This window comes from Rhinichthys klamathensis, unplaced genomic scaffold (assembly GCF_029890125.1).
Source record: "Rhinichthys klamathensis goyatoka isolate OS25496 unplaced genomic scaffold, OSU_Roscu_1.1 h1tg000082l_1, whole genome shotgun sequence".
Classification (NCBI taxonomy): Eukaryota; Metazoa; Chordata; class Actinopteri; order Cypriniformes; family Leuciscidae; genus Rhinichthys; species Rhinichthys klamathensis.
Genome location: NW_026606624.1, coordinates 2,913,003 through 2,931,645, shown reverse-complemented (window position 1 = coordinate 2,931,645; position 18,643 = coordinate 2,913,003). Strand labels below are relative to the sequence as shown.

Here is an 18,643-nt window from a genome sequence, read left to right as displayed (position 1 = left end):
CCATAACAGCATAACTGCACCTCTGCATTCAATTCATGCGAAGTTGAACTTCAACTGAAAATTTGTTTTTCATTATTTAGTTATTAAAATACTATAATTTATAATATATAAAAATCGAATTATTTAAACAGTTCGTCATTGCACATGAAAAGTCGTTCACTGGAATGTGCACATGTAATTCTTTTTTAGATTTTCGTTGCGAACTTCAACTATAACATCTTAGAAAGCAGTGCAAGTCTCAGTTCAGACACGCTGTATGTAGTTACAGGCAATTGAGTCTATATAAATAGGCAAGACTGAAAGAGTTAATCAGACAAGTGGATGCGTGTTGCTCTTCCCTGTTTGCCAGTCTCGTTCCAGAGGTGTGACAGCGCTTTACTGTGGATAACTGGGATGAATGCTAAATGTGAGAAAGGATGTTATAATATGATTGTGCTGGCGTTATGCAGGGACCCATACGTTTTTCATAAAGGGGAGGATGTGATCTGCAAGATGTGACTGAGGAGAGCCGCAGAAGAATATTAATTGGCATCGCAGGTCCGTGTGCATGGTCTTTTCTTACGATATCTTCTAAGAAACGTCGCCTTTTCTCAAACAGACAGCATGTATGGGAGTAATATTTGAAGCATTAATCACTTGATTTATATATGGTTTTGAGATTTCAGTTAACGTAGGCTCCCTAAATGCAGGGACGCATGAGGTGAAATCTGCCTCCTGTCGTGTCAGATTTCTAGGACCTATTTGGTGTTGTGCTAAATGTTTGTATTAAAACGTCTTGTCATTGAAAAACAGCGTTCACATTCTCTTATCGTCTCATTCATCCAGCATGTAGTTATGCTGATGAAAGCGTCGCGCGTGGCTTTAAATGGGATTTTCCGTGGCATGTTGCTATGCGATGGATTAATGCTGCAAAACAGTCACACGCCTGTTATTGTCTTGGATTGATTAACAGTAAATGTGTTGTAATTGTGTCAATGTATGTGTTATTTCGGGTAAGCCACAATTATCATTATTGCGATACTATTTATCCAGGCGTGTGTCTCAGTTTGATTCATTTTAAATGATTCGAATCTTTTGAATCAGTTACAGTAAAAAGATTTGTTCAGTGACCCTTTCCGCAGGTTACATCGCCAGTAAGTGGCCACAAGTCTGAATTCGGAATAGCATACTAGTCTTACTATGGCATAACAATATAAACTAAAGTGTACTAGTTTGCTACTTTGAATTCATTTTGTGTGTCTTGAGTGAGTCATTCAATCGATTCATTGCAAACACTGAGTCGTTAGAAAGTCTTAATTAAACATTTTCGTGAGGCTACAAATCTACCAAAGGAGTGATTGAGCTTCCAATTTCCCCCACAAGTGACAAAGGAACCAGCTCTATTAAATTTTCTTTCATGTTTTTTTGTTGTTGTTGTTGTTCTTTTATATCTACCATGGTATACCATGGTATAAAAACTACAATGTAAATAGCATCAATATCATCTACAGAATTAATTTAGTATCAAAAACTAATATCATCGCTGCACCGTGTTGCCACCACAGTATTTTTGTGTAAGAATGCCAGCATCAGTGTTTTTTTTTAAAGTAACAACAGGTAACTTTTCAACCTTCATAATATATTTCCAAGTCTCTTGTGATGGTACATCGACTTACAATAGGTTGAATGACACGTCTGCCATAGCCTGACGGGGTCTGTAGCATTTTTAATCGTACTTTTAAACTTCGGGTTTCGGGTAGTAACCGGCGAACAAAGAGAACTACAAAATTCGACTGCTTTACGGCATATACGTCACTTCCACCACCACCCCCACTTCCTTAAAATCGGACTTGCGAGCCAAATGTTATAGTCATGGCCGAAGCAGCACAGAAAAACAAGAAAGCAAAGGTTTTATCGGAGCAAAGCAAAAAGAGAAAAAGAGAAAGTGATCGCGTTAAAGGCAGAACGAGGATCAACATTGCAGAGCTGCCAACTCACGCCTGTCATGGCACATAATGAACTGCGCTTCTATAATTGAAGCTCTTGAGTTGAGCTCCCTCTCTCAGGTCCCACTATGTTCACTGCTAGCTGAGGATGGTGTATGTGGTTTGAAGTGTCTAGACTCTGAGTCACTCTGCTTTGCACAGCGCAGATTTCTTGCTCCATCTAGCACTGTGTATTTTCAGCAGATCTCCTTTTTTTGACCTCCTCCCTCTCCAAGGTGCAACAGCAATAAAGAGTTCAAACTGATTCAATTGCGGCTTGATGTTGTAGCCATGTGTAGACAAGCAGGCACAAAAGACTCATGCTGGGAATTTCAGGGTAACATCGTTTAAGCTTGTTATATTTTCAACCCGTCTTGTAGCTTCCAGGGTTTTGAAATATGTTAGATGGTTATAGGATTTTTTGTCAAAATAGCTTCTTTCGTGTTCCACAGAAGACAAAGTCATGACAGAATGATGACAGAAGTTTGAATTTTTGGGTGAACTATCCCAGTTTAAAGTATTGAGTCATCACCACAAATTACAGTGCAGGGTGTGAGTGTTAGTGTCCAAACAAATGGCTTTCTGTTATCTGTCCAGCTGCCATGTTGTCTGACCCCAGGACAGGGTCTGAGGTGGCAAAACACTGTCTCCACCCCGGCTAGGCTGTGAATATACATGTTTTCACAGGGGGATTTACCACAGTGTTGCCAAGCTGTGGTCAGCTTTGTTGCAGACTGTCTGTTTTGTCTTTGTTTATCCAGTAGCAAAGAAAACACGGAGGGAAGAATTTCATCTTTGGGTGGAGAAGAAAGAGGAGTTGAGCAATTACTGAAATAACACAAGTTTAAGCCGCCATTCGACTATTCTACGTGAGATTTAGCTTCATGTTGGGTTTTGTAAGGCTTTGATGTTCTGTTGTGCGATACTGCTCACATCATCTCCGAATTGAAACAGTTTTTCATCTAAAAGGATAATAGTTTTACCTACTTGCCTGCTCCTAACTTTAACAAAACATAGTGTCATGTTCACTAAAGCTGCACTTAAGTTCACGCTTGTTCAAAAAATATTCTAGAAACCATACTGAATATGACAAAAGAGATATTTTCACTTATTTTAAAAGACCCAGAAATGTTGTTCCAAACCTATATGACATTCTTACTTCTGTGGAACACAAAAGAAGAGCTTTTTAAATGTTTATTTGACTGTACAATGAAAGTCAATGGGGTCCAACGTTGTTTTGAAGCCTAAGGGCAGAACAAGGTCATAAGAATAAGAGGACAAATAAGAATCTCTAATACAAAAAATTGCATATTAATGGACCAGTGACATCGTCATAATGCTACCTTAGGCCACACATGTTGTAGGAAAGCTTTTTGTATGTCACTTACTTTATGACTGACTATGAAAATAAGGATATACAGTAATATACTTGTTTAATGTTCGATCACTTGTAGAAGAATGAAGCTGACTCTGAATAAGCAGACTATCTGTTAAGTCTAAGCATATAAAGTGCTTAATAGGACAGGTCCTTGATTCTGTAGCTACTAAAATGGGTTGAACATAGTGATTGTTGTTTGACCCCTGTAACTTGATCTGCAGAGATCAAAGCACAAGAGAGTAGAGGTTGGCAGGACAGCAGCTGGTTGTTCTTGAGAATCAGATGTAAGGAGGAAGGGTCACTCCTGGTCATACTTGCTCAGATGAAGGAGCCGTATTTCATTATATTGAGCACAGTCCTCTTTTATTAGTTCTGCCCTTAACTAATGGTCTTTGAGATTACTTTTGACAACTTTGTTCACAAATCACTGCTATAGGGTTACACAGTTCAATCATTAAGGAATAAAGCAGATTCCACTTGCAGTGTTTTTCCTTTTATGCTCATTAAGTTTAAAGTGCCCCTAATTATGCGATTTTAAATTTTGTTTTGGAGGTCTACTACAACAGGTTTACATGCATCCAAGGTCAAAAACCACTTTAATTTTCTTATAATATACATTGCACCACCTCTTTTCTCACAGTGAAACGGTCAATAAAGGATTCAGACTCTCTAAACCCCCACTCTGCTCTGATTGGTCAGATGGCTCAGTCTGTTGTGATTGGTCTACAGCTTACAGCGTATGTCTGAAACAAAACGGCCATTACCATATCTGAATTTCAGCTCCGGAGGCTTCCTCGGCACTTGTATACGCAAACAGTAACAATGGCGTCGGTTTTACCCTATCAAATCCAGCGTGAGTCCTCATCCTTTGGAAGTGCATGCAAAATGGAGTCGCAGCACAGAAAACTGCGTCTTCTCAACATGTTGCTACAACATGTTGCTTCTCAGCTAGTGTTTGAGGGCGGGAAAAGTACTAAGTAGACGTTGTTTGCGGTCAACCAATGAAGAACATAGGCTGCTATTAAGCAAATTTGTTACTAACCTACGTAGATATGTTACAGAGTTGAGACTGGAATTGCTGTCGACTCGTTTCGGCAGTTAAGAATCGATTCTTTCTTTAAGGAGACAATAACTTTATCTGGCGTGCACTTTGATCTTTAAACTTTGCAGACCTTTTGCATTTACAAACAGCTATATTACACTAAATAAAAGCTAATACTCGAAAAGGCATAGGGCCACTTTAATACACTTACTTGTGTACACTTATTTTATTTTTAACTGTCTTGACCTACAATTGTTCATATTTACATCAAATTGTTTTAGAGATTACACTCCATGTCAATTAAATGTGTCCTCAATTATGTATTTTTGTTTACTTACAAAATGCATGATACCCTCAAAGCATGCCCCATTGCCATTAGATGATGCTCAAATACGTTTGTCTGTGACTGTGAACCAGAAACATTCTTCATTGCACCTCTGTTGTATTTTGAACTCTGAAGTGATGCAATGGCCAAAGAAAGACAGAGAGTGAGAAGGAGCGTAATCTCCCAGCAGTAATCCTCTGATTCTTTGTAGTGCCAGAGCCCTATTGGTGTGCTAAAACAGGGCAGTGCAAATGAGAGACAGGTCATGACAAGTCCTTGGAATTGCCTTTGTCTGCTTTGAGAAAGCACTTTTCCCCCAAGCGCTAATCTCAGCCCCTCCAATTTCTACAATAAGGTCTCATGGTCACAAATAGCGTCAGATCCCTCTGCTATGCCAATTCACTATGCTGTCGTGTGCAGGAAAAGTGTGTCATAAATTTCTAGGCTGCATGTTCGATTCATCATGCTCATGTCATTTTATATGATAGTGTTGCAGCATTTGTCAGAAATTCTAACTGATCCCATGAAAAAAAAGTTAACTATTTTAGAAGCTGGTGATTTCATATACATTTTTGTTTCAATAAATTCAATGTTTCATATACAGGGAATGTGCGATTCTTAGAAGATCCAACCCTAAAATTAAATGTTAGGTCATGTAAAAAAAAAAAAAAAAAAAAAAAAAAAAATCAGCAAAACACGTACACTTCTCTAAAACATCAGTTTAGCCAAAAAAGAAATGCAGTTAGCAGATGGAGGTGTAAAACATTGCAGAGAACTAATAAGTGTTCAATGTGTCATGTCATGTTTAGTGCTCGAAAGCTCATAAACTCATTTTACGTTCCAAATTGTCTTTGGTTGATTCTTTAATAAAAATGTCACCTAATAACAGACTGACTCTGCATTGAATCAAATAATAGAATACCTGATTGTTTTAAAGCTTGGGTAAATCTGTTTTAAAACCAAATAAATTACCTGTGGTATTGTCACAGTTTTTCTTCCAAAGCACAGAAGAAAGCTGAGAGGAATGCTGCATGAAGAGGTCAGTAACTTTCTAAGTAAACACTGCTGACACTTAATGTTTGTTTGACCACATGACTTGACTATTGACATAAAGGAATAGTTCACCTAAAAATGAAAAATCAATCATCATATACTCACCCTCATGTCATTCAAAACATATGACATACTTTCATCTGTGGAAAACAAAATAGGAAATTGTCAAGATTGCACTTTTTTAATTCAATGAGAATGCATGGTGACCAAAGAGGTAAAGCTTCAAAAAGGACACAAAATTATATATTATAAAATTATATATATAGGCCTATAAATCTTTCATTTTTTCAATTCTTTTAAAGCAATGGGCTATTTTAAAGGGATAGTTCACCCCCCAAAAAAATCTTTCTTGAATGGCGGTAACCGAACAGTTGATGAGCCCCAGTTTTTTTGTGTTTTTTTTCATAGCCGTGAGGTCCATGAATTGTTTGCTTACCCATGTTCTTCCAACTATGTTCTTTTGTGTTCTGCAGAGTACTTCAATGAGAGTATAGGCTACATTCTTGTGCGACGTTTAAGTTAGAAACCATATGGTTGTTACGGACGCCACAGCCTCACCTGTCCGCTTTTCAGACCAAACCATTGAACTTGCCGACATAATCTGCATTTATATAGCTTATTTGGACTTTAAATCGATTTTATATACAGCCGAATTGCCTGGACAGACGCCAATTTAATTTATATATAACTTAAAATGTATAATAAAATGTACTTGTGTAGGCTATATTTAATATTTTATTGCCATTGTATGAGTGTGTAACCCCCGTCAGCGCATGTAAATGGTTTCGTCCTTGTTGCCTTTAGGGCTCGTAGAAATTACTGCGGCTGCCTGAGTTGCAACGTCTGCAAAGAAGAAACACGATAAACATTTGACGTCGTGCATTAAATACAACTTTCTAGAGTAACATGTTAATTAAATCGGACATGTAATGAAATAAGCAGCTGCTTTTCTCTCCTTTTTCGGATATCTTCTTAGTGACATATCTTCTTTCGGTCAAGGTAAGTCCTTACTGCACAAAAAGTTTCTCCAGTAGCTCAAGCGTGTCACACGTGATACATGATTGCTTTCAAAATGTTAGTTGATTGGAATTATTTTTTTCTCTCGTTTGACTTGCGTTTGCTGTTTAGTTGATGGTGATAAGTGATAACAATCTATAAAATGAAAATCTTAGCCAAGTATAGCGGATCATTTATATTCACATATCGCTTACCTTGATTTTGTGAGTTCTTCATTTCAGAAGGTCTTTGTTTGACACTCGGATGTCCTGTAGATAGATACTCGTATGCATGGACATGGAGTCACAGCTGTGTATACAGTCTCATCTGCCACCACAACTGTCATTAACATGTCAATTCACACACTCTTATGTTTTGTTATAGATGGTTGCACACATTAACAGATCAGTCATTTCAATAGATTTTTTTTCTATTAAAAAATTGTTGTCATAAGTTGTTCCAAACCTGTATAACATTATTTCTCCCATGAAACACAAAAAGAGGCGGAAGTTTACAGCCAGTCACCATTCACTTTGATTGCATTTTTCCTCGGTTCTGCTGAAAGTGAATGTCTGAGACTGTCATTCTGCCAAACACCTGCTTTTGTGAATGTTTTCCAGGTTTGAAATGACATCAAGGTGAGCAGATTGTATAATTTTTGGCAGATGAATGTAACCCTTTAACCAGGTTTTACATATGACAAGTGCCGACTCTACGCTAGACTTGTAGTCGAGACCGCCTAAACCGAGACCAAGACACTACCAAGACCAGATGGTATCGAGACCAAGACAAGACCAAGACCAAGACAGACCAAGTCGAGACCAAGACCAAGTCGAGACTAAGACCGAGACCAAGTCGAGACCGGAGGGGAAAAAAAACATTAGTGTTGAAGCTAAGCAATAACTTGTCAAATGTTGTTTTGCATTTGCCTGCCTATCTCTGCTGATTTCGAAGTCTCCAAATGAATCCATTCTGCAACTTTTAAATACATAATTATATTTTTAAAAACGAAATTATAGGCTTAAGTGCAGGATCCGAAAGTTGGTCGTTTTTGTCGCTATGGTTACACACACACACACACACACACACACCGTTGGCGGTGCGCTCAAAGTCATCTGTCAGTTGTGCAGTTACCCAAAATCTCCTGAATGAAGGTAAAACCCATCATGTCACTGATATGTGTTTTACTAAATATTAATATATCAAATACTGTACATGATAAGCTATTAGAGTAAAACATATTGCGTTAGGCTACTTCATGAGTTAATAAGAAAAAAGATTTTACAATTCCTGCAAATGCAGTGATGAAGTTCATGTTCTCATGATTTATTTTTATGAATAAAACTTTTTCAAAACATCCCCCCCTCTGTTTTTTTCACAAATCGCACCCTGATGATATGTGTTTTTTAAATCAAGTGATCAAAGTGCTCGTTGCCGCTGCGATCACTGAGACAGCGAGACCTAGACAAGACCGAGAGGTCCGAGACCAAGACAAGACCGAGACCAAAGACCGTCAAGGCCGTGACAAGACCGAGACCACGTAAAAGTGGTCTCGAGACCGGTCTCGAGACCAAGACCGGTCTCGAGACATACATCACTACTCTACGCTATACCAAAATTGTACTTCAAAATTAAACTTTGAACTTTATTAATATTACATAATATACACAGGCCCATGAATATGAAATTTTGTAAATGCATATACAGAAATGCGATCAGCCTAACATGGAACAAACAATAAGTTTTAATTAAACTTTCTCAGTGTTTATTTTTCAAAGATTTCTATCACTATGCTTGTAGTTGCATTTTGGTATTTTCCTTTAGTATTTTTTTGTCTAATTTTAATTTGTGAGACAGTAATGAATAATCTCTGGTTCTCTTGATTTTCCCTCTCTCACACTTTATCTCTTTCACATATTTTGTCCCAGGACATTGGGTGCTTTGTCATCAAATTCCCACAAATCCCTTGTTTATATCTCTCTCATAGTACTCTCTGAGTCAGGTTTTGATCTCGGAGCATTTATCCTCCCTCTCTCCTCCCATCATGCTCTCTGCCAGGTCTCTACAAGAGCCGAGATGTGCGATATCTGTTAGCATGTGTCTGCCAGATGTGCTCATAGTGTTTTGAAGAATCTTATTCGTTCAGTTGTTCTGTTGTGGAGTATGAGAGCAGCTTTTTTATATATATACATATTTTGCCTTTTTTGGCATTTATACCCCTACTTGCAATATTTTACATTCATACCCCTACTTACACTTGTTATTCTTTGTTGTCTGTTTACCCCGCACATGGTGGTTTTATGTCTTGCTTTGTTGTTGGGTGCATTCCCAGCATCCATCGTACCACATGACCCACGCCACTTCCTTATAAAAAAAAACACATTCTGCTTGTTCTGTCCATGTCTTGCCATCAGGCTTTATAACCTAAGTGTGATTCATGAACAGACTGTTTTGTGCCATTTGGCATGTGAAATGTTTTGTCTTGTTTGTGAAAGTACAGTGGATTCAAATAAATTTTAAGGGGATGTCAGTATGCAAGTTATTGTATGTCATTAAATGCATTGACATATTTACCCTTTATTTGAATATTTAAAACATTTTGTTCAAGATTTGTAAGTGTATTGGTTAGTTGTGCTTGTAAGTCAATTGTTTTATTTGTGATAACACAATGAAACATACCAAATTTTAACTTAATGTTCTGACTTAATCTTTGGCCAGGCTGTCATACAAAGAAATTATGAATACATGCTAAAACGAGACAACCAACTAAATATTAATAATTATGTTTTTTTTTGTAATGCATTTTTTGCATAGTAAAATAAAATTAGTGGCTGTAGTTTACCTCTATTGGTTGTGAGACTCAAAAAGTTTCTGCAACCCCAGATTTGAACGTTGTTGTAGCATTGTTGGATAACCTGGGTTTCCACAATGACCTTATATAAGCTTTCACTTTCACACCCTCGGTCATGTTACCCTCTGATAACTGACATAACTTCCAGAAAGTAAGAGGAGAGGTAATTTTTAAATAAATGATTTAGTGGCACAGCAGCGATTCAAGTATAAAAACGATCACCATCTTTTTTCATTTATTTTGATAGCACTATTTGCCTCTCTAAATTAATGTGTTCTGGTGTCTTTAAATTGCATTTTGAGGCAGAACAAGCCATTAAGCTCCAATAAGCCATCATTTAGAGGACTGAGTTACAGCCAGAAGTCAAAATAAATCGATCTTAGGAACATATAGAAGTTATTAGTGTATAACAATTATACTTTTCTTCTTTTACACTAAGGGCTCAGCAGTAAATTGAGAAGTCGCACTGTGGCTCCCTCCGCAGTCCACCAGGATACTGCAGTATTGTGGCCCTCAACACTGAATGACATGCCTCACATGACTCAAACTATAAGGTGATGGGAGGTTCTTCTCAGATCAGTCTCAGCTCATTGGTATTTTAATTTAGACACGTTCATTAGATATACATTCTTCTTTGTCCACAGGAGCTGAGGGTTAATTGGGAGCTAAATTCACAAGACTTCCTGAAATACATTAAATGGAGGTCAAAGGTCACCTGATCACTGCCATGGGCTTAGGCGCTCCAGGTAAGCCTACTTAAATAATTCCTTGTTGAGAATCCCTTATGGAAAGCAGGGATGCACAGTATATATTTTTGTGTTGGTTGATATTGGGGGCTTATTTGTACCATTTAAACCTATTTATTTTAATTCTTGTATGTTTTAATAATACACACATACACCCTTTCTGTCAGGACCACTATCGTCAAATACGATTGACAATTAGCATACAGTTAGGATTGGCGGTATGGTTCCGTTCTGGGCGAGAACTGCCTGCGCATCCATGCAGCCTAGCATGGGTAAGAGCAGGGAGAGCAGCAATAACCCTCCTTAGGGTAAACAGACCAGAACCAACATGAATGTATGCAGATATAATTAATTCAAGATTTTAAAGTACAACATCATTCGAGAATTTACTCTGATTCAAGGGGAATCAGAATGCCAAATACTGACTGCACGAGAGGAGGAGCTGGGGATGGAGGAGGGTAATTGGCTCCTGAGAAACGCGATAGCTGCTGCTAATACTGAAGGAGCTTATATATGTATACAGTGATAGGTGTCGTATTCCTATAGGTAGACGTGGATCAGCTGAGAGTCAGCTGACGCAAGCTTGACTAACGTGACCTGCCAGAACTGACGCTACGCTTGATTTTTAACATTATTAATGTCTTTACTATCACTTTTGATTAATTGAATGCATCCTTGCTGAATAAAATTATTACTGACCCCAAAATTATGAAGGGAAGTGCATATTTAATTAAGAATGTTGTACCCTTAGAATGGATTTATACAACTTTGGCTCTCTGTCTCATGCACATTGTGCTCGTTCACAGATGTCAAGGGCTGTCAGGACAGCAAGCTTCAAGCAGAGCGAATCACAGAGCTGCAGGAGCGAAAACAGAGTCTGCAGAGCCTTTTGAACAGTCGTCTCGGAGAGCTGCGGCAAGTGTGTCTTCTGGAGGCGGTAAGATGGTTTATTCAATTTTGGAACAGTATTTTACTTTTAGTCAGTCGCTATAAAATAGTTTTCTCTCAAAGAAACAAAAACAAAATGATGACTTCAACAGTGAAGGAAATGTGCATCGGGCTGATTCACAAAGTTTCTAGATCTGCATGATTTTTTTGTTTTATTTTTTTGTCTTAAAATTTCTTATTTAATGTTCGAAGTTTGGGTGTTAGGATTTGCATTTATGTGAAGAACTGTTGTAGAATATGTAGATGTACAAAAAAATCTGAACCAGGGGTACTTATTAGAACCATCTGTTCTAACGATTGGCAACAAGCAGCACAATATTCCCCTAGTGAAGTGATTGAAACAAAGTAAAATGTTAAATGTCTGTACAGGAGCTCACAGGGAAGCTTCCACAGGATTTTCCTTTAGGAGACGGGGAAAGACCTCCCTTTGTTCAGCGCCGTGCTGGCCTGGCCCCTCATGTCACCTCAAAAGGAGAGGTGAGTCTGTTTACTGAAAGCTAATAAAAGTAACAGTTTAATACAATAATTACCATATCTGTTTTCCATGTAGGATGACCCAGGTCAGAGAAGGCAGATGAAGGCTCTCTTCAGTGGTGCCCTGCGCCGGAGCATCGATTATGATAAAAACACATTGCACAGTAAGAGGACTGTTCATCGGGGATGTCACACGGGTAACAATACACACACACACACAAGCACAAATTATATTCTGGTTAACATTGGTTATTTGGTACAAAATGCATACATTGGGAATGGCTCTACAGGAAATGCATGGTAACTGAGTAATTTCTCCTCATTATGCAAGACTGTTGTTTTGCTTTAAAAGGACAATGGACTAATGTTGACAGACTTTGATATTTATAAATGACTTGATTATATGTTTTTAACCAATAATTTACTCCAACAGAACATTTATATTTAAAAAAACTTGTGCCATCGGACACATTTTTATGATTTGTTTTTTTATTTAACGTAATACTTTTATTCACAAGGACGCATAAAAGTAATCAAAAGTGACAGTAAAGATATTTACAGTGTTGCAAAAGTTTTCTATTTCAAATAAATGCTGTTTTCAACTTTGATAATAGTAATTTTCTTGAGCACCAAATCAGCACATATTAGAATAATTTCTGAAGGATCATGTGACACTGAAGATTGGAGTAATGCCATCACATGAATAAAAGATAAAACAAAAAAAAACAATATTACATTGACCCTAAACTGTTAAACACTAATGTAAACAATTGTTGACTATAACTATTGAGTCAAGAAACAGTTTCATCTCATGATATATATAATAGACAATAAGAAATCTGTTCTTTGTGCAATTATTTTAATAATTATTCTCATTTTTAATATTTTCAGAGGAAACTGTGAAGTCAGATAGCAGTTCAATGTCAGACTCAACATCACATGACAATGGTAGGGCCTCTTAACATTATAAAACAATGAATGTACATCTCAATACTCTGATTTATTTGACCACACTGGCCTGTTTTTGGCAGGCTGTAAATGTGATTTTGTACAACTGTCAACTGTGGTTTACAGAGGATTCGTCTCCCAGTGTGGCACCTGAGCATCGCTCCTTGTCTCACCCCCGGCTGGCCCCAGGCAGTCCTGACAGTAGGCTCTGTAGGAAGCTGTCCCCTGTGGAGATCTACTACGAGATGAGGACTCGTCGCAACTCAGCCTCAAGCTCTGTGAGGTGAGCGAAGGGGAGGAAGGGATGTTTTCACAAGCTGAAATGGGTATGGTTTACACTACAATTAAAACTTATGAATGTATGAATGTTCATCCAGCCCGAGTGACTCGATGCCAAGAAGTGCATCCAATGTGGAGGGCAGAAGTGTTCCAGCCACACCGCTGTTGTCCCGCACTGCACCAGTCAGTGTCCATGTGAGGTACTAACTCTTTTCTGACCATTCCTTCTGCTATTTGTACACTGTAGTGTGTCTACACTTTGGCTCTGTTCCAAAACCTAATGAGTTGCCTACTGCCTATATAGGCATCTGCCTTCTAAGGCAACACCCAAACTGGCATTTGCATGGCCAGCAACACAGAAATAGCACAATCTGCAAGAATGATTCTAATACAGTTTGATATTAGCTTGTTGCGAAGCTAACAATAAAATACTCATATAAGCATAGACAAACACTACCGGTCAAAAGATAGGGGTTGTTCATATTTGTTTTTATGTTTTTGAAACTTGAAAACTTACGCTTACCAATGCTGCATTTAAAAAAATACAGTAAAAACAATATTATTGTGAACCATTATCACAATTAAAAATAACAAATGTATGTTTCATATATTTTAAAATGTAATTTATTCCTGTGATTCTAAGCTGAATTTTCAGGATCATTACTCGAGTCTTCAGTGTCATGTCACATGATCCTTCAGAAATCATTCTAATATGCTGATTTGTTGCTCAAGAAGTATTTCTTATTCTTATCAATGTTGAAAACAGTTGCGCTGCTTAATATTTTTGTGGAAACCATGATTTTTCTTTGAATAAAAAGTTCAATAGAACAGCACTTATTTGAAATAGAAATGTTTTTACTGTTGCATTTGATCAATTTAATGCATCCTTGCTGAATAAAATAATGAATTTCTTAAAAGAAAATTGTACTGATCCCAAACTTTAGAGCATAATACACACAAATATTGGGAATTAAACAATTTCAAATTAACTTTTACTTTTAAAACTTTTCAGTATGAAATGAAATATTTTATGTTTTAGAATTGTTCTTGCTTTGTCTGCCGTCTTCTCACTGAGCTCAGAAAAATGCTTCCTAGATTGGCTTTAGATCCAAATGTTTTTTTTTCTTTTTAAATCTTATTACCACTAATGACTTCTTACTGTCTTATCTTCTCCTTCTGCTAGGCCGGAGTTGTCTGGTGGTATTGCACTAAAGCAGTGGTGTGGCAGTCCAGATGTTCCTCAGTTTGTCCCACTGGCATCTTTGGAGGGCTCCTCATCTGAGCGCCGCAGCTGCCCCTACAGCTCCCGCGCTCGCCGTAGCAACAGTTCAGAGGCGCTACTTGACCGCTCAAGTCTCCCTGAGCCCGGCCCTCCCCGCAACGGCATGCCACCCCGAGCTGGACCATACAAGAGCTCTGAGTCCCTCACGGATGGGAAGCTCCGTCAGATATATCAAGGCAGCCCAGAGAGTCAGATGATGGGCTTTAAAGACCAAGGTCGAATGCGCTCCTCTCTTGGTGGCAGTGGCACTGGTTACAATGAGATTTTGATAGACTACATTTGGGGCAAACAGCAAAAGAGGCCCGTCCAGGCTCCACAGAACCAGTCAACAGGACGAATCTGGCCGGATTTCTCCACTCCTCAAACGACCACCCCTCCGCATTATAACGGTTTCTCACATTCACAGTTACATCTGGCTGCTGCTCCACCTTCCTATAGCCCCATGCTGCTGCGGGGTCAAGAGTCTGAACCCCGTCGGGTCAAAGTGACACGAACCAAATCCTGCGGACCCTTCATCCCCCAGGATGCCGTGTTGTTCTCGGCGTATGATCTGTCACATCCCTCCTCTGGATCCACGACCTCTTCTATTCCCAACCTGCTCCCTCACCACACAGAGCTGTCCACTGCTGCAGCGTTCGGACGCAGGCCGCCTCAGTTCTCTCTGCCCACTCCTGAGGACTCCACCCGCAGTCTGCACAAGGCACTGGCTCTGGAGGGACTCCGGGACTGGTATCTGAGGAACGCCTTAGGCTATTCCACTACGGCCAAAGGTCACGACGGACTTTCCATGCGCCACTCACATACTCACCATCACCTAGTGCACCAGCCTCAGTCCATCCCAGCCGACCCACTGTACTCTGTGCACCGTCAAATACCTCAGTCAGCTTCATTTCACGGGCATCCCTTGCATGCCAGGTGAGTTTTTCACATTTCTCTTTCACCCCACAGCAGTGCTCCCATAGTTTTGGAAAAGCTGAAAATTCAGAGAATTTGAAATAATCATGGAAATGACTGGAATACTCATGAAAATTACTATAGTAAATACCATTTTATTGCTAATCATGAACATTTTGATTGAAAATACCATTTTATTGCTAATCATGAACATTTTGATTGATCATTAGGTGTGAGAACCATGCTACAAATATGAAATTATAATAATAATAATTATTATTAGTAGTAGACTAGTACTACTACTACTTGACCCTTTTTATCATATTTTATTATATTAGGGTACGATGAAATATAATATATGTTTTTAAAAGACGTTTCTTATGCTCACCAAGACTGCATTTATTTGATTAAAAATATAGTAACAACAGTAATATTATAAAGTATTATAACAATTTAAAATAATGTTTTTCTATTTTAATATATTTTAAATTAAATTTATTTTTATGGCAACGCTGTTCAGCACCCATTACTTCAGTCCTCAGTGTCACATGATCCTTGAGAAATCATTCTAATATGCTGATTTGGTGCTTTTCTTAATATTATCAATGTAAAAACAAACAAACAGTTGAGCTGCTTAATATATTTGTTGAAATGAAATTGTTTGATGAATAGAAAAGAACAGCATTTCTTTGAAATAGAAATCTTTTGTAACAATGGAAAAGTTTTTACTGTCACTTTGTAATAATTTAATCCTTGCTGACTATAAATATATATATATATATATCACAATTGTAAGGAAAAAAATGTATCACAATGGTTTTGATTGAATAGTTTAGCTACAAGTTAACTAGTTAGACCTTTTCTGATGCTGCCATTTTCAGTTTGATCTTCTCTCTTCATCATGGCAGGTCCGTGGAGCTCTCCCTCTACCCAGAGCCTTTCCCCTCAGAGGGGAGCACTCAAAAAGAGTCCGGCTCTGAGCCCCCTTCACCTGGAACACTGGTCTGACTGGCAGCCAACACACCCTAGGGCCTCTAATGCAACATGTTGCAAAATCCAATGCAAAATGTCACCTTCTTATAGGAATGCACCGGTCTGATACTGTGCTCAAGTAATAGTACTCCTTAAGAAAAACTGATATAATGCACCCTTAGTTTGTAGCATAAATGCTGCAACACAAAGAAAAAATGACAGCAGAACAAAAATAGCATTTGGTTGGAGATATTGAACATTATATATATATATATATATATATATATATATATATATATATATATATATATACTGTATATATATTATAATAATTTATTATTATATAAATTATATATATTTGTAACAAAGTTCACGTTCAGGGAAGAAGGAGGCGGGAACCGGCGAATGTTCAACGCTGTTCAAGTTTTAATCATAAAATAAACAAATAAGAAAACGAAAGTAAAGCAGCAGCTCCTTGTGGATGACTGCCGCATATAAACGTAATAAATACCAACATAAAAGGCCAGACCTGGTCCTCTCTCTTCTTGCACTGTCGTCACTCCTCCTTTTATCCTTCCGGGGCTCCTCCGCGGGACTGGAGACCTGTGTGACGCGCAGGTGACACTCATTAGCACTCGCTCCGTTCCCACGGCTCTCGACCCCGCTCCGCTTGCCACAATATTATATAAATTACGGCATTATTTAAAAGTACAATTATTGTACTGCATTCATCCCTATTGATTCATCCCTACATTGTTCAGGAAATCAGGAGGCGTCTTTAAACGACACAGAACTGAAATAGTAGATCAGTGTGTTGGCTGTCATAGATCTAGCGCTGCGCTTGATTGTAAACTGGTGTTTACAAGATACAATTTGTTTATTTTTCTCCATACTCTGTGTGTGTATTAATGGGATGTTATTGTAATGTATCTATAATTTGTTTTCAAAATGTATAGTTAATCATCTCCACTTCATCCTGAGATATATTTATATATTTTCAGAGAATAAAATAGATTATAAGATATATGTATTCTTAATTACTATTTTGTAACTAATATGTTTCAGGTTAACAGTCATTTAATTATATACAAGACTACTCTAAGTTTAATGAACTCATGCATTTTAATGTACTATAACAGCAGTGAATGTGTTGCATACTTGTTTGTTTATATCTATATATCTAAATATCTATATGTAGCTATGAAGAGTATGATAAAAGCATTTCATAGAGGACCTTAAAGTGAAGAGCTTTTTCTCCCGGAGGGCTTAAATTTTCTGAAGTTCTAGACATGCAAACAAGCATATGCCTGGTCTCTAAAATGAACTTTAAAGCTCTAATACAGGGATTTATACCATTTAGTCCACAGTCATTGATTCCACAATTTTAAAGAACTTGAAATTGACTGTTGACCTAAAATATTGTGATCTTGAACTGAAATGGCAGTTTTGAGGCCTGTTCACACACCAAGTAAAAAATAAAAATCTTAAAACTTGCATGAGAAGATTTCAAAATGAAATGATGCATCCCTATGAAATCCTTTACAGAGTCAGAAATATATTAATGTTTATTATAATATATAAATTTTTTTTTTTAGTTGCTTTTTTGTTTCAACAATTTTGAGAAAGAAAATTGTTTGCATATATTTTATACTTTCATGATTAGTCGCATCCGACTTGGCAACCACTTTAATTGATATTCTACAGTATTCAACAAATATATCTGAGCATTTACTGTAGTTTTCTTGATGAGAAGTGGCATAAGCTGGTCTTATGTTTGCACTTTTTGGAAGCAAAATACCTTATAATTGTCTAAACCAGTCAGTATGTCATCAATCTGTTTACTAACTAGTTTGGCAACTTGTTTTTAAGTCTTTTTGTTACAGTTCCTGAGTTGATGGTTTAGTTTTTCTTTAGATTGTTCTTCCTGAAATGGTAATTCTGTCATTACCAATTATTACCCTTGAAATCAGTACAATTTGGTGTCCACTATTAAAAACAAGACTGTAGACTAATTTGTCCCTATGTTAAGCCTATGTATTATCGCTAAAACTGCAGAACATAGGTCATATGGTGGTTTAAGTTTCAAATTATGATGGTTTATTATTTCATACTTTGTTAATTAGACTTGAAGAATTCACGTGTATTTACTACTCTTCATGTTGCTGGTTTGTGAGGTGCCTCAAGCTGGTATCTGAAACTCATGACCAAACAGCTGTGCATTGCTAGTCTCTCTTAGTGTTTTTTGTGACATAAATGTCTGTACTGTAATTAATTATAAATAACGAAAAATACCTATATGTAGCAACTTGAAAAAACAATATATATTGTATATTTATGAACTGATCAGATTTTGTATACATATTTATTTGCATAGTACATGCCTCTTGTTTGTTTACACCAGCGAAAGAGATTCTTGTTGTCATCTTTATGAATGACACCCTGTTTTGGCTTTAAATTGTGCTATCATTGCAGCTTTTAGAATCATAAATGT

General features: G+C 37.5%; 1 protein-coding gene across 2 annotated transcripts; it reads left to right on the top strand.

Moving 5' to 3' along the window:
- Positions 1-313: 313 nt before the first annotated feature.
- ccdc120b (coiled-coil domain containing 120b) lies at positions 314-16,392 on the top strand. Of its 2 annotated transcripts, none has more exons than XM_056251467.1 (11): positions 314-537; positions 10,049-10,163; positions 10,254-10,355; positions 11,162-11,292; positions 11,673-11,780; positions 11,854-11,941; positions 12,669-12,725; positions 12,852-13,008; positions 13,103-13,204; positions 14,188-15,201; positions 16,089-16,392. In XM_056251467.1, exons 3-11 carry the CDS (start codon positions 10,307-10,309, stop codon positions 16,186-16,188), a joined length of 1,806 nt encoding a protein of 601 aa, XP_056107442.1. In that variant the 5' UTR covers positions 314-537; positions 10,049-10,163; positions 10,254-10,306; the 3' UTR covers positions 16,189-16,392. The 2 variants fall into 2 exon arrangements, with proteins under 2 accessions (XP_056107442.1, XP_056107440.1); XM_056251465.1 differs by having other exon boundaries at positions 315-537; positions 11,854-11,974.
- Positions 16,393-18,643: the final 2,251 nt, after the last annotated feature.

Excerpts from the sequence above, each read along its gene's own strand:
- ccdc120b (XM_056251465.1), top strand. The coding sequence starts at position 10,307 with ATGGAGGTCAAAGGTCACCTGATCACTGCCATGGGCTTAGGCGCTCCA. Across the intron at positions 11,975-12,668 it reads TCATCGGGGATGTCACACGG|AGGAAACTGTGAAGTCAGAT; the intron begins GTAACAATACAC and ends TAATATTTTCAG. Across the intron at positions 12,726-12,851 it reads CTCAACATCACATGACAATG|AGGATTCGTCTCCCAGTGTG; the intron begins GTAGGGCCTCTT and ends TGTGGTTTACAG.